The sequence below is a fragment of the Pipistrellus kuhlii genome, unplaced genomic scaffold (genome assembly GCF_014108245.1).
Source record: "Pipistrellus kuhlii isolate mPipKuh1 unplaced genomic scaffold, mPipKuh1.p scaffold_m20_p_2, whole genome shotgun sequence".
Lineage (NCBI taxonomy): Eukaryota > Metazoa > Chordata > Mammalia > Chiroptera > Vespertilionidae > Pipistrellus > Pipistrellus kuhlii.
Genome location: NW_023425515.1, coordinates 119813045 through 119829816, shown reverse-complemented (window position 1 = coordinate 119829816; position 16772 = coordinate 119813045). Strand labels below are relative to the sequence as shown.

Here is a 16772-nt window from a genome sequence, read left to right as displayed (position 1 = left end):
TAAGTAGCTCACAGAAGGAGTAAGGTATCCAGTGGTGAAGATGGAAAACTTAAATTTAGAAAAAATAGACATAGGATCCCCCCCCAAAAAAACTAGTGTGGATTGGTGTCAAGCTAGGAAATGAAGAGACATCCCTACCTTATAAATGTGCGGAGAGTACTGTTTTGCCACAAAATTGGTAGTCATAATTTTGCCATAAAATTGGTAGTCATAAACAGAGTACTGTTTTGCCACAAAATTGGTAGTCAGTGGTAGTCATAATAATGATCTGGAGTTTATCAGAAAATGTCAAATAAAACATACCATACCCTCTTTAATGAAAGAGTTTTGTAATATATTTTAGAAAGTTTTATTTTAAAACTAGAGGCCTGGTGCCCTCTGGGGTTCCTCCACATGGCCTGCGGGGATAGGGCGGAAACTGGCAGTCCAACACAGCCTGCTCATCCCAGCCCCACTGCGCCTGCCACCGCCCACGTGGTAGGCTGGCAGCTGCTCCCATCCTAGGGTGATATCAGTGCTCATGACCTACCGTAGAAGCGCCTCGGGCTTGTGCCCAGTCAGTCCAATGCTGATACCAATCAGGTCCGGGTCCAGATGGGGGAGGGTTGAGCAGGGGGAGTGTTCAAGGGAGAGGCTCATGCTGCTGCAGCTATGCTCGCCAGCTGTGAGCCCAGTGTCTGGTGTCTATCAGTCAGCTGAGTGGTACTCACACTGTGGGAACTAATGACCACCAGGGGGCAGCTCCTGCATTGAGCATCTGCCCCCTGGTGGTCAGAGTGCATCATAGCAACCAGTGGAAAGGTCAAATGGTCACTTAGGCTTATGTATAATTATAAAAGCATAATATGCTAATCAGACCAGGAAGCAGAACAAATTTCCGGACATCATTCCAGACCTACTTCTAGACTCTAGAGGAAGCCTTGGTGGTGGGGGCCGAGGCAGAGGTGGTTAGGGGCGATCAGGCAGGCAGGCAGAATGGTTACAGGCAGGCTGGCAAGCAGTTAGGAGTGATCAGGCAGGCAGATGAGTGGTTAGGATCCAGCAGTCCCCGAATTGCAAGAGGAATGTTAAATGGTTGACATCCCCTGCGAGGTCCCAGATTGCAAGAGGGTGCAGGCTGTGCTGAAGGATCCCTTACTCCCTTGTGCTGAATTTTGTGCACCGGGCCTTTAGTCCTATATACTAAAGAGGTAATAAGCAAATTGACCTTCATGCCCTCACACAAAATGGCCGATCCATGTGGTCAAATATGGCTGCCACAAGATGGCTGGCAGGGGAGGGTAGTTATGGGCGATCAGGCCAGCTGGGGACAGCAGTTAGAGGCAACCAGGCCAGCAGGGGAGGGCAGTTGGGGGGCACCAGGCCAGGAGGTGAGGGCAATTTTGGGCAATCAGGACATTAGGGGAGGACAGTTGGGGGGGACCGGGCCTGCAGAGGAGGGCAGTTGGGGGTAACCCTGCTGGGAGGGGAGGGCTTTTGTGGGGGACCAGGCCTGCAGGGGAGAGTAGTTTGGAGTGACCAGGCCTGCAGGGGAGGGCAGTTGGGAGTGACTAGGTCAATAGGGGAAGGCAGTTAGGGTGACCAGGCTGGCAGTGGAGGGCAGTTAGGGGGACCGTGCTGGCAGGTGAGGGCATTGGAGATGACCAGGCTGTCAGGGGACAGCAGTTGGGGATTACTGGGCCAGCAGGGGAGAGCAGTTGTGGCCAATTGGGCTGGCAAGGGAGGCTGTTGGGTGTAATTGGGCCAGCAGGGGTGCAGTTAGGTGTAAATCAGGTTGGCAGGGAAGTGGTTAGAGGGTGATCAGGCTGGCAGGCAGGTGAGCAGTTGGGAGCCAGCAATTCCGGGTTGTGAGGGATGTTCGACTGCTGGTTTAGGTGTGATCCCACAGGGATTGGGCTTAAACCGGCAGTTGGACATCCCCTAAGGGGTCCCAGATTGGATAGGGTGCAGGCTGGGCTGAGGGACACCCCCACCTCCCACCAGGGCACAAATTTCGTGCACCAGGCCTCTAGTATACATAGATTTTGCTTTATGGTTGAAAGTATTGTTGAAAGTATTTCCCTATGGAACCCCTCCACCCTGCACATGACCCCCTCCCCTTGCCACACTATTATCTGTGTCTGGGGGTTATGCATACATGTAAATAAGTTTTTTGATTAATCTCCCCACCCATCTACTCACTCACCCCTAAATTTCAACAAATGGTAGTACTTAAAGAGATTTGAAGTTTTAGAAGTTTTACTTAATAAAATGTGCTACTTAGTTCTCTTTATGAAACCTACCAAGTACACATAAGTGGACCTCTTTTTCTAATGATGCCAGATAAATGAGGTTTCTCTAGTTTGATCATACAGAGGAGCTGTTTCTACAAAGGGTATTTGAGACAAGGAAACATAAAAACATTTGCTACAAATTTTCTATTTGTAGTTTCTTACATTTAGTAAAGACTATGTTTGGACTATATACAACATATACCATATTTTTCGGACCATAAGACGCACGTTTTTCCCCCCAGAAGTGGGGGGAAAAAGTCCCTGCGTCTTATGGTCCAAATATAGCCTACACATATACTTTAAAAAAAAAGTTTTTTTACTTGCCCGGCTCTGTGTGGTCTCTGTGTGCTTGCCCGGCTCTAAAATGGTTCTAAATGCTGCTGTTTACTTTACAGGGTTGATTACATGTGTTTATGACTGCGATGTTGGGTTTTAATGCACATAAAATATTTTAGGACACTATTTGTTTCAGAATCTTTTTTTCTTCATTTCCTTTCTCTAAAAACTGGTGCGTCTTATGGTCCGGTGCGTCTTATGGTCCGAAAAATACGGTAATATTTACTACAGATTTTCCATTTGTGATATATAATACATAGTAAAAACTATGCTTTTACAAATACTTTTTCTTACTAAAAATATTGGCTTCTTCAATCCAAGATATGAACAACTGTGTAATTTACTATTGAAAAATTTTCTTGAGCTCTAAGAATTTTTTATATTTGTTTAATTATAGGTTGAAGACTTTAAGTGACAAGTCAAGAGAAGCTAAAGTAAAAAGCAAACCAAGGTAAGCTTGTACTAAGATTTGATTTACTATAACCTAAATTTTATCCAACTTGTAGTTATAGTCATAATGGTATAATTAATTTAATGGGTTTTATATCTATTAAGTGCATCTGACTACAAAACAACTTATGATTATTTTAAATTTTGTAACACTGGAAAATTTTTTGATAAAATTGTAAAATGATTGAAAAAAATGGTTAAGTGTAATTGTTTTACTCTGAAAATAAATGGCTATTTTTCATTAATAATTTTATTTTCATACTAAGAGCAAATTAAAAATCCTGCATTAAGAAGCAAATTAGTAATGGAACAGTACCTGGCAAGCAAACATCTTTAGCTCTGTTCACTTTTTAATAATGTAAAGCACATGGCCAAATGTCACTTTCAACCTAGAGATAATGAGCTTTCAAAAAAATTCTTATTTTGTACCATATTAAAGTGTTTATTATTATGTGCTGAAACTAATGTATAAGGCCAAGTGATTGTTGATAGAATACAACAGTGTACTTTGAAATAAAGCAATGTATTTCTCTAAAAGATTAGGTAAATTGTCATTAGTGATTTTAAAATATTTCATGTTACAATTGACAATGCCAAAATTCTTATATGTAACTTTTTTTAATTGGCCTAAATTAGAAACAGTTTTAATAAAATAAGTGTTTTTTTTGGCAGGACTGTTTCATATTTGCCAAAGTACTCTGCTGGATTGGAATTACTTAGCAGGTAAGTGTTTTCATTTAAATAAGAAGATTTTACTTCTGACTATTTTCTTGTCTAAAATACTTTATAATTTGTAGATAGAAATTTTAATAATGAAATTTTATATGATTGGGAATTATTTGCTTATTCCTTTCTCAGAAGGGCTTTTACTTTTCATTGGTTCATACAAAGGCTATTAAGACTGAGCAGAATGATCAAATTATATTTAATACTCATTACTTTATGTATCTTTATTATGCTTACTAGAGGCCAAGTGCATGAAATTTGTGCACGGGGATGGGGGGTCCCCTTAGCCCAGCTTTCTCTCCAATCCGGGACCCCTCAGGTAATGTCCAACTGTCAAGATCTGGCCTAAACCAGCAGTCAGACATCCCTCTCACAATCTGGGACCGCTGGCTCCTAACCTCTCACCTGCCTGCCTGCCTGATCACCCCTAACTGCCCTCCTGACAGCCTGATCAACCCTAACCGCCTCTGCCTGCTGGCCTGATCACCATTAATTGTGCCCTCTGCTGGCCTGGTTGCCCCCAACTTCCCCTTTGCCAGCCTGGTTGCCTCAAATTGTCCCCTCTCTGCCGGCCTGGTCACCCCGCTGGCCTGGTCTCCCCCAACTGCCCCTCCTGCCGTCCTGGCTGCCCCATGCAGTCTGCAGTTCATTCATTTGGTCACCCTCACTAACCCCCTGCTGGCCTGGTCGCTCCGCAGAGCCTGCTGTTTAGTTGTTTTGTCATCCCTCACTAACCCCCTGCCAGCCTGGACACCCCACGCAGCCTGCTTGCTGTTCAGTCGTTGGGTTGTCCGTCACTAACCCCCTGCCGGCCTTCTTACCTAGTCACAAGAAAGTTGATCTTGTTGTGTTTTTCTTTTTGTGTGTGTTTTTAAAAAAATATATTTTATTGATTTTTTACAGAGAGGAAGGGAGAGAGATAGAGAGCTAGAAACGTTGATGAGAGAGAAACATCGACCAGCTGCCTCTTGCACACCCCCTACCGGGGATGTGCCCACAACCAACGTACATGCCCTTGACCAGAATTGAACCTGGGACCTTTCAGTCCACAGACCGACGCTCTATCCACTGAGCCAAACTGGTTTCGGCAGAAAGTTGATGTTGAATTTGAGTTCTCAATCATTTTCTTACTTCGATTCTTACTTTTTTGTTATTTCTTCATGGTTTTATAGATATGGTTTTCTTAGCTATGACATCAAAAGCATAAGTAACGAAAGAAAAAATAGAAATATTGGACTTCAGAAAAATTAGAAACTTCTTTACTTCAAAGAACATGATCAAAAAAGGGAAAGAAATTACAATCTGCAGAATGGGAGAAAATATTTGCAAATCATATTCCTGATGAAGGACTTGTATTTAGAGTATATAAGTAAGTTTTATAACTCAAAAATAGAAAGACAACCCAATGAATAGCCAAAGGATCTAAATAGATATTTCCCTAAAGAAGATATACAGATGGCCAATAAGCATATGAAAAGGTGCTCAACATCATTAGTCATCAGGTAAATGCAAATCAAAACCACAATGAAATAATATTTCACACCCACAATAATAAGAAAGACAGATAATAACAAGTATTGTTGAGGATATGGAGAAATTAGAAACTTTTTGTATTGCTGGTGGGAATGTAAAATGGTGTAGCTACTGCAAAAAAAAGATTGGTAGTTTCTCAAAAAGTTGAACATAAATTTACTATGTGACCCAGCAATTTCACTCCAAGAGAAGTAAAAACACATGTCAACATAAAAAATTGTACACAGGTGTGCAGAGCAGTATTATTCATAAAACAGTATTATTTATGATAGCCAGAAAGGAGAAACAGTACAAATATTCATCACCTGAATAGACAAACAAACTGTGGCATATTCATACAATAGAATATTATTCAGTCACAAGGACTGTGAATGAAACTTAAAAACATATTAAGTTAAAGAAACCAACACAAGAGCCCACATATTTTATGAAATGTCCAGAAGAGATGAATTCATAGAGACATTAAATATATATGTGGTTGCTGAGATTTGGTGGAGAGAGAAATGTGTAATGAGTGCAAATGTGTATGTTTTTTGGAGGGATGAAAGTTTTCTGAAATTAGATAGTGATAATAGATGCCCAAATTTGTGAATATACTACAAATACTGAATTATATACTTTAATAAAACTGTTAAATATGGTTTTATATGTAGTATGTTGTTATATGTAGTTCTGTAGTTAAAAATGTGTCCTCTGACAGATACGTAGTTAAGATGTGTGCAGTAGAAAGTATGGTTTTTCCTTATTTGTATTTATTTATTTGGTATATATATATAATTGTTTAAAATATTACATATGTATCCTTTTTCCCTGATTGACCCCCCGCCCCACGACAAGCCCCCCCCCCCCTCCCCAGTGTCCCTGTCCGTTGGTTATGCTAATATACATGCATACAAGTCCTTTGGTTGATCTCTTATCCTCCTCCCTCCCCTGCCTTCTCTCTGAAGTTGGATGGTTAGTTCACTATTTCTTTGTCTCTTGATCTATTTTTATTCATCAGTTTATATTGTTTATTATATCCCACATTTGAGTATTTTTATTCATCAGTTTATATTGTTTATTATATCCCACATTTATTTATCTTTCTCCTACTGGCTTATTTTGCTTAGCATAATGCTCTCCAGGTCTATTCATGCTGTTGCAAATGGTAAAGTTCCTTTTTTATTTTTTTTATTTTTTTTTATAGTGGCATAGTCTTCCATTGTGTAGATGTACCACAGTTTTCTAATCCACTCATCTGCTGATGATCACTTAGGCTGTTTCCAAATCTTAGCTATTGTAAATTGTGCTGCTATGAACATAGGGGTGCATGTGTCCTTTCTGATTGGTGTTTCTGATTTCTTGGGATATATTCCCACAAGTTGGATTACTAGATCGAATGAGAGTTCCATATTTTAATTTTTTGAAGAAACTTCATATTGTTTTCCTCAGTGGCTGCACCAGTCTGCACTCCCTCCAGCAGTGCACGAGGGTTCCTTTTTCTCTACATCCTCTCCAGCACGTGGCGTTTGTTGTTTTGTTGATGTTAGCCATTCTGACAAGTGTGAGATGGTACCTCATTGTCAGTTTGATTTGCATCTCTCTGATGATTAGTGACTTTGAACATGTTTTCATATATCTCTGGGCCTTCTATATGTCTTCTTTTGAAAAGATTATATTTAGTGATTTTGCCCTTTTTTTTTTTTATTAGATTCTTTATCTTCCTTTTGTTAAGTTGTATGAGTTCCTTGTAAATTTTGGAGATTAAACCCTTATCTGAGATAGCATTAGCAAATATGGTCTCCCATGCAGTGGGCCTTCTTGTTTTGTTGATGGTTTCTTTCACTGCAGAAGCTTTTTATTTTAATGTAGTCCCCTTTGTTTATTTTCTCCTTAGTTTCCATTGCCCTAGGAGCTGTATTGGTGAAGATATCGCTACAATATATGTCTGATATTTCACTGCCTACTGAGACTTCTAAGATTTTTATGGTTTCCCATCTTACATTTAAGTCCTTTAATCATTTTGAGTTTGTTTTTTGTATATGGTGTAAGTTGGTGATCTAGTTTCATTTTTTTCCATTTATCTGACAAAATTTCCAAGCACCATTATTGAAGAGACTATATGTACTCCATTGTATGCTTTTGCCTCCTTTGTCAAATATTAATTGAGCGGAATGGCTTGGTTCTATTTCTGGGTTCTCTGTTCTGTTCCATTGGACTATATGTCTGTTCTTGTGCCAGTACAAGAAAGTTTTGAGAACAATGGCTTTGTAATATAGCTTGATATTTGGTATTGTGATCCCTCCAACTTTGTTTTTCTTTTCAGGGTTGCTATGGCTATTCAGGGTCTTTTTTTATTCCAGATACATTTTTGGAGAGTTTGTAGTAGGTCTGTGAAATATGCCGTTGGTATTGTAATGGGATTGCATTGAATCTGTAAATTGCTTTGGAGTAGTATGGACAGCTTAATGATGTTGATTCTACCAGAACATGAACACAGTATGTTCTTCTTTTGCTTATGTCTTCCTGTATCTCTTTTTTCAATGTCCTGAAGTTTTCTGAGTACAGGTCTTTTACATCCTTAGTTAAGTTTATTCCTAGGTATCTTACTTGGTAAAGTAGTAAATGAGATTGTTTTTTCAACTTCTCTTTCTGTGAGTTCATTATTGGTGTATAATCCTTATCTGTATTTATAATGACACTATACCTACATTTTGCTTTCTCTTTTCTCATTTGTTTGTTTGTTAATCCTCACCTGAGGATATTTTTCCATTGATTTTCATGGGGAGTGGAAGAGTGAAGGAAAGATGGAAAGAAAAACCAATATGAGAGAAACACATTGATTGGTTGCCTCCTGCATGGCCCCAACTAACCAGGGCCTGGGCCAGGGAGGAGCCTGTATCAAAGGTACCTTGTGCTTGACAGGATTCATACCTGGGGAAATCTTTGGTCTGCAGGCTGACATCTATCCCTTAAGCAAAACTGACTAGGGCTCTTTTCTCATTATTTATTTGGTTTCTTTTTATGGTTGCTAAATTAGAGATTTGCCTTTTCTTCTCTGAAATGAAAGTGCTCAATTTGATAATAATTTCCCGCTTGGTTTTGTTGTGCAAAGAACATACATGAACCTGAAAGGAGGTATAGTAAAATTCAGTCAGAGTTATAATGTTTACTGTTTACATTTTATCTTTATTTTTTAATTATTTAGTTGAAAGACTTTATTCAAAGATTTATTTTGGAGATGTAGATTTTTCTCTTTGCTAGTTTTTTTAGGATGGAGTACATTTTTGGACTTAATGTGAAAAATTTACAATCATAGGAAGGTATCTATAAATGTGTTCATTCATTGCACTGAAATTCTTTTCTCTTTAGAACTAATACTTGAGTAGAGGAAAAGCCATTTTTAAATAGCAGATATCTAAATAATTTTTAAATTTAAAAAAATTTGTGATAACATCTATACTAATAAAAGAGAAACATGCAAATTAACCATCACTTTGCTACACCCACCAGCCAATCAGGAGCAAATATGCAAAGCAACCCAACAAAGATGGCGGTGGCCATGGAGCTGGAGTGAGCAGGAGGCTTGGATGGTCCTCGGTGAGGGAGGAAGCTAATTTTCCTGCCTGCTCTGGCCAGCCCTGGCCTTCACTCAAGGTTACAAAGTTTCAATTATAGAAGATAAATAAATCCCAGATACCTGCTTCCACCTGGCCCTGACCTCCACTCAAGGAGGCTCTGAAAAAAGAAAAAAAGAAAAAAAGGAGGGCTCGGAATCTGGATCGCTGGGGAGCAGGGCCAGCCTGCAAACAGCCATCATCCCCTCACCCAGGCTGGCCACACCCTCATGGGGTGAGGATCCCTGCTGGGGGTTTGGACAGCTTGCATACATCTATAAGCTCCTCACCCAGGCTGGCCAGGCACCCCAGTGGGGTCCCCCATCCTGATCTGGGACACCCTTCAGGGCAAACCAGCCAACCCCCACTCATGCAACAGGCCTCTATCTATGCTAATAAAAGGGAAATATGCTAATTAGGCTGGGAGACCTTCAGGATGTTCTTCTGGACAAAGCTATGGTGGTGGGGCCGAAGTAGAGGCAGTAAGAGGCCAGGATGGGATGACAGTTGTGGGTAATCAGGCTGATTGGGGGCAGGGCTGTTGGGGCTAAGTAGACCATCAGGGGGACAGTTAGGGGCGAGCGGGCTGTCAGTGGGGGTCAGTTGGAGGTGATTAGGACAGTGGGGGGCAGTTTGGAATGAGCAGGCTAGTAAGGGGGCAGTTGGGGACGAGCAGGCCAGCAGGGAGGGAAGTTGGGGGCGAGCACTCTGGCACAGGGGAAGTTGGGGTGAGCATACTGGCACAGGGGGTATTTGGAGGTTATCAGGCTGGCAGGCAGAGTGGTGAGGGGCAATCAGGCAGGCAGGCAGGCAGGTGAGCAGTTAGGAGCCAGCAGTCCCAATTGCCAGAGGGATGTCCGACTGCCAGTTTAGGCCTGATCCCTGTAAACCGGCAGTAGGACATCCTTTGAGGGGTCCTAGATTGGAGAGGGTGCAGGCCAGGCTGAGTGACACCCTCCTCCCTGTGCACAAACGTGCACCGTGCAACTAGTCCTGTATAATAAAGAGCTAATAGGCAAATGGCCATCATGCCATTATGGCTCAGACACTCAATACTGCAGGGAGAGGCATGGGGACTAGCCAGGCACAAATGTGCTTGTGAGAGAGGAATGGGCATAAGCCAGGCTGTGGCCTGGAAGAGGGACAAGCCACATGTTCCGTGGTCCTACGCGCTAGTGGCTGGGGCTACGGCCTAAAAGAGGGACAATCTGTCCACCCAGTGGTCATGGATGCCAGCAACTGTGTCTGTACCTGCAGCCTGGGAGAGGGGCAAGCCGCCTGCCCTGTGGTCCTGGGCACCAGCTCCTAAAGCTGTAGCCTGGGAGAGGGACAAGCTGCTTCCTCCATGGTCCTGGGTGCCAGCACCTATGGTTGCAGCCTGGGTGAAGCCACCCAACACAGTCCCTTGTGGCCAGCCAGAGGGAGGGAAGCCCGGATCCCAGGTGCCTGTGACTGGCTGGAGGAGGGAATCCTGAGTCCTGGGTGCAGGGCGAGGCAGAGGTGGTTAGGGGAGATCAAGCTGGTAGGGGAATAGTTAGGGGCAATCAGGCAGCCAGGCAGAGGTGGTTAGGGACCATCAGGCAGGCAGAGGTGGTAAGTGGTGATTAGGCAGTCCCCGGATTTCTAGAGGCAATCATGGATGTTTGTTTAATTCTTTGAATTAATTACCTAATACTACCATTATGTATTGTGTTGCTCAAATTTTCCCAGATTTGACCATTGGAAGCCCCTTCAAAGTGACTCCTGTATCCTTGTGATATATCCCCATTATTTTTTTAGCTTTTCTTTTCAGAAACCATAGGATGTTCTAGGCTCATCTTTAAATAGTATTTTTAAATGTTTTAAAATATTAAAATTTTGAATTATTTTTTGCATTTTGAATATTTTTTTGCTTTTCTAAGGTATGAAGATACATGGGCTGCACTTCACAGAAGAGCCAAGGAATGTGCGAGTGCTGGAGAGGTAAAGAATTATTGTATAATCTTATACTTGTGGGATATGCTAGTTTTTAAAAAATTAGATTTATATTAAAATGTTTTTCAGGATATCTGAAATTGAATTTAGCAGTTGATTATGAAACTCCCTATTTAAAGCACATTTTCATAATATTTCACTCAGGTAATTTAATTAGGCTTAGAGAGTTTGACTTTTATTCTCAAGTAACAAGTAAATAGATGGTTCATCAAGGTATTTGAGTCTCATGTCTTTGCATATGTAAATTACAATGTGTAATTTCTTTTTACCCACTAAGAATTTTTTATTATTTGAACAAAAGCTTAACTTTGGTCAATCTACCTAAAATCACTAACTTGCTTAGCAAATAAATATAAAATTTTAGGGGTGTCAGCCTTAATTCATTTAAAAGTTCAAACTATTCTCTAGCACTATACATAGAGAATATAATGAATATATAATATGTGACTTATAATTAAAATTATTTGGTCCATGTACTTAGAGCTTTAGCCAAGATCAAATACTCCGTGCTATTAATGTCAATCAAACTCCTTTCTAAAGACATTTTTATGATTCTGGTGTTAAATTAATTTAGACTGACTTAACCTTTACCTACATTAGTGAGACTGTAATCTATTCTAATAAAAGGGTAATATGCTAATTAAACCAGGTGATGGACATCTTCTGGACATCTGACTTCCTTCTGGACAGTTAGGGGGCAACCAGGCCAGCAGGGGGGAAGTTAAGGGAGGACCAGGCCTGCAGAGGATGGCAGTTGGGGGGGGACCTAGGCCTGAAGGGGAGGGCAGTTGGGGGGGACCCAGGCCTGCAGGGGAGGTCAATTGGATGGGGGAGACCAGGCCTGCAGGGGAGGACAGTTGGGGGGAGGGGACTAGCCTGCAAGGGAGGGCAGTTGGGGTGGGGACTAGCCTGCAAGGGAGTGCAGTTGGGGGGAACTAGCTTGCAAGGGAGGGCAGTTGGGGGAGGGGACCCAGGCCTGCAGGGGAGAGCAGTTGGAAGGGACCAGGTCTTCAGGGAAGGGTAGTTAGGGGTGACCAGGCCTTCACGGGAGGGCAGTTAGGGGCAATCAGCCGTCAGGGGAGCAATTAGGCATCAATCAGGCTGGCAGGGGAGTGGTTAGGGGCTGATCAGGTTGGCAAGCGGAAGAGGTTAGGGGCAATCAGGCAGGCAAGCAGGCAAGCGGTTGGGAGCCAGCAGCCTAGATTGTGTGAGATATGTCTGACTGACCATTTAGGCCTGATGCCTTGAGAGGTCCCAGATCGGAGAGAATGCAGGCCAGACTGAAGGACACCCCCTCTCCCCTGCATGCATGCATGAATTTCGTGCACTGGGCTTCTAGCGTATTAATATTGACTAACCTCAGATTTTATTAGAAGAAGGGAGAGAGATAGAGAGCTAGAAACGTCGATGAGAGAGAAACATCGACCAGCTGCCTCTTACACAACCCCTACCGGGGATGTGCCCGCAACCAATGTACATGCCCTTGACCGGAATCGAACCTGGGACCTTTCAGTCTGCAGACCGACGCTCTACCACTAAGCCAAACCAGCTTTGGCAACTAACCTCAGATTTTAAAGATAAATATGGAGGACAAAATTTTAAGGTTAATTTGTGAAGAACAGAAATAGCATCATCTCTCACTTAACTTTAATAATCAATTTCTGAAAATCAGATGGTTTATGCAAACACTAACCAGGAACCTATTTCTTATACTGTAAATGTGAAAAATTACAATTTGTTACATGTCAGCCCCAAACCTTCAACCAACTTTCTAAAGCATATTTAAAACAAGCAATATGTCTATGTCTATACATGGGTGGCTAGCAATCTATTAAGATGTAAAGTGCTGAAAACATAGTTTTCTGATTGCCAAGTTTTTGATACAGTTATTAACAAACAGTTGTTCATAGGCAGTTTTTGGCCTCTCAACACTAGCAACATGCAAGGCACGTGTCTCCTTTATGGATGTGCTCCTCAAACTGTCCTGTGATTATCATGTTCTAATAAATGTATTTTAAATGTAATTTCAGAATCTTCTCATAGTTTTTTTTTTTAAATATGTATCTTGCTTAAATATAAAGTTTTCCTGTATAAATGTTAAGCCGAACTTAGTATTGATTGTTATATGTCTTGTGAATACTGAATGAAAAACAAAAGACATTCTGCCTGGGACACATTCTGCAGTGCTTGACTGTATTGACAGATAAATTCAGCAAAGCATAAAAAACAAAATATACCACGTTCATTCCAGGATTAAGTTGATTTGAGCCCAGTTCATAGTTGAGTGTTGACCTATGCACCAGAAAGTCACAGTTCAATTCCTCGTCAGGGCACATGCCCAAGTTGCAGGCTTGATCCTCAGTGTGGGGTGTGCAAGAGACAGCCAATCAGTGATTCTCATAATTGATGTTTCTGTCTCTCTTTCCTTCATCCTTTCTCTCTGAAATCAGTAAAATTAAAAAGAAGATGTTGTTTTGACATTAGAAAGTCTTTTAAATGTAATTGACCACATTAACACATTAAAGGAGGAAAATATATGATCATCAGATTCAGAAAATACATTCAGTAAAATTAAGTATCTACTCAGAGTAAAACATTTAGCAAGGTTTTAATGGAAGATAACGTCTTTGTACTGCTATCTACCAAAACCTGCAATTTTTGACTTGCTGTATATTGATCCCATATTTAACTGTTTTGCTAAATCCACTTATTTTTGTAATTTGTTTTGGGGATGGGAATTCTTTTATGGAGATGGTAGGTTTTGTTTCTTCCCTTCCAATCTGTACAACTTTCATTTCTTCTTGTCTTTTTACACTGGGGAGAATCTCCAGTATATTGTTGGATAAAAGTAGTTAACGACCTTGGTTTAAATTCTTCTACATCTGTGTTTTATTTTGAATGCAGGTCAATGTTAATTGAAGATTTTTTTATTATGGCTGCCCTGTTCTGTCATGGGGAAAACAAAATCACTAATATTTTTAAATCAGCAAAAAAATGTTGTTTACTTTTAAAAATACACACTTGCACTTGGCTAGTATGGCTCAGTGGTTGAGTGTCAGCTTATGAACCAGGAGGCCATGGTTTGATTCCCGGTTAGGGTTGCCTAGATTGCAGGCTCAATCCCCAGGAGGAGCATGTAGGAGGCAGCTGACCAAAGATGCTTATCATTGATGTTTCTATCTCTCCCTCTCTTCCTCTCTGAAACCAATTTTTAAAAAAATTTAAAAAATAAAAATAAGTAAAATAAAAAATAAAAAAAGACCTTGGTTTAGATATTGGTTCCATTATACTTATTTTATTTTATTTTTTAATTTTTTTTATTTATTAAATTATTATCTGTGTACATATTTTAACATTGCCCCCCCCCCCCCACATACCCTCCCTCCCCAGAGTTTTGTGTCCATTAGTTGTACTTATATGCATGTATACAAGTCCTTTGGTTGATCTCTTATCTCCCCCAGATCTCCCTACTCTCCCTGGTGTAATTTTACAGTCTGCTTGTTGCTTTACTGTCTTTATATCTATCTTTTGGTTTGTCAGTTTATAATGTTTTTTAATGTCCATAAATGAGTGAGTCCATGTGGTATTTCTCTTTTATTGACTGGCTTATTTCACTCAGCATAATGTTCTCTAGTTCTATCCAGGTTGCTGCAAATGATGAGAATTCCTTCTTTTTATGGCAGCATAGTATTCCATTGTATAGATGTACCATAGTTTTTTTATCCAATCATCTGCTGACGGGCACCTAGGCTGTTTCCAGATTCTAGCTATTGTAGATTGTGCTGCTATGAACATAGGGGTGCATATATCCTTTCTGATTGGTGTTTTTAGTTTCTTGGGATATATTCCTAGGAGTGGGATTACTGGGTCAAATGGGAGTTCCATTTTCAGTTTTTTGAGGAAACTCCACACTGTTCTCCACAGTGGTTGCACCAGTCTGCATTCCCACCAGCAGTGCACGAGGGTTCCTTTTTCTCCACAACCTCGCCAACACTTGTCGTTTGTTGATTTGTTGATGTTGGCCATTCTGACAGGTGTGAGATGATACCGCATTGTTGTTTTGATTTGCATCTCTCGGATAATTAGTGACGTTGAGCATGTTTTCATGTGCCTTTTGGCTTTCCTTCTGTCTTCTTTTGAAAATATCCTATTTAGATCCATTGCCCATTTTTTAATTGGATCATTCATCTTCCTTTTATTTAGTTGTATAAGCTGTTTGTAGATGTTGGAGATTAAACCTTTATCAGTGGTAACATTTGAAAATATGTTCTCCCACACAGTGGGCTTTCTTGTTGTTTTGTTGATGGTTTCCTTTGCTGTTAAAAAGCTTTTTATTTTGATGTAGTCCCATTTGTTTATTTTCTCTTTAGCTTCCATTGCCCTAGGGGCAGTATCAGTGAAGAAGTTCTTTTGGCATACCTCTGAGATTTTGTTGCCTGTGGATGCTTCTAGTATTTTTATGGTTTCCCGTCTGATGTTTAATTCCTGTATCCATTTTGAGTTTATTTTTGTGCATGGTGTAAGTTGGTGTTCTAGTTTCATTCTTTTGCATGTATCTGACCAATTTTCCCAACACCATTTATTGAAGAGACTGTCTTGATTCCATTGTATATTTGTGCCTCCTTTGTCAAATATTAATTGAGCATAGTGATTTGGATTGATATCTGGGTTCTCAATTCGATTCCATTGATCTATATGTTTGTTTTTGTGCCAGTACCAAGCTGTTTTGAGAACAGTGGCTTTGTAATACAGTTTGAAGTCTGGTATTGAGATCCCTCCTACTTTACTCTTCTTTCTCAGGATTGCTGTGGCTATTCGGGGTCTTTTATTGTTCCAAATGAACTTTTGGAGAGTTCTTTCTAGGTCAGTGAAATATGCCGTTGGTATTATATTTTAATAGGGAGTGCATTAAACCTATAGATTGCTTTAGGAAGTATGGACATTTTGATGATGTTGATTCTACCAATCCATGAACATGGTATGTTCTTCCATCTGTTTATATCTTCCTCTATCTCTTTTTTCAGTGTCGTGTAGTTTTCCGCATATAGGTCCTTTACTTCCTTAGTTAAGTTTATTCCTAGGTATCTTAATTTTTATGGTGCGATGGTAAATGGAATTGCTTTTTTAGTCTCTGTTTCTATAAATTCGCTGTTGGTGTATAGAAATGCCATAGATTTCTTGGCGTTAATTTTGTATCCTGCTACATTGCCAAATTCATTTATTAAGTCAATTAGTTTTTTAATGGAGTCTTTTGGGTTTTTTATATACAATATCATGTCGTCTGCAAATAAGGATAACTTTACTTCTTCTTTTCCAATTTGGATGCCTTTTATTTCCTCCTCTTGTCTGATTGCAATGGCTAGTACTTCCAGTACTATGTCAAACAGGAGTGGCGAAAGTGGGCATCCCTGTCTTGTTCCTGTTCTTAGAGGGAATGGTTTTAGTTTTTGCCCATTGAGTATGATGTTGGCTGTGGGTTTATCATATTTGGTTTTATTATGTTGAGGTATGATCCTTGTACTCCCACCTTGTTGAGAGTTTTTATTAGGAAAGGGTGTTGGATTTTATCAAATGCTTTTTCTGCATCAATTGATATGACTATATGATTTTTATCTTTCAATTTGTTTATGTGATGTATCACGTTTATTGATTTGCAGATATTGTACCAACCTTGCATTCCTGGAATAAATCCTACTTGTTCATAGTGTATGATCTTTGTGATGCTCTGCTGGAGCCGATTTGCTAGAATTTTGTTGAGGATTTTGGCATCTATGTTCATGAGGGATATTGGCCTGTAATTCTCTTTCATTGAGATGTCTTTATCAGGTTTTGGTATTAGAGTGATGCTGGCTTCATAGAAGGAGTTTGGAAGTGTTCCTTCCTC

At 40.4% G+C, this 16772-nt stretch overlaps 1 protein-coding gene across 4 annotated transcripts in view; it reads left to right on the top strand.

The window, feature by feature from the left end:
* Positions 1-16772, top strand: part of DTNBP1 (dystrobrevin binding protein 1) — a 145685-nt gene that overhangs the window by 10072 nt on the left and 118841 nt on the right. For all 4 annotated transcript variants that reach the window (XM_036448076.2, XM_036448078.2, XM_036448075.2 and 1 more), the window contains exons 2-4: positions 3007-3060; positions 3732-3782; positions 10816-10876. In XM_036448076.2, the coding sequence (XP_036303969.1) occupies positions 3007-3060; positions 3732-3782; positions 10816-10876 (166 nt within the window). The remainder of the gene's footprint in view (positions 1-3006; positions 3061-3731; positions 3783-10815; positions 10877-16772) is intronic.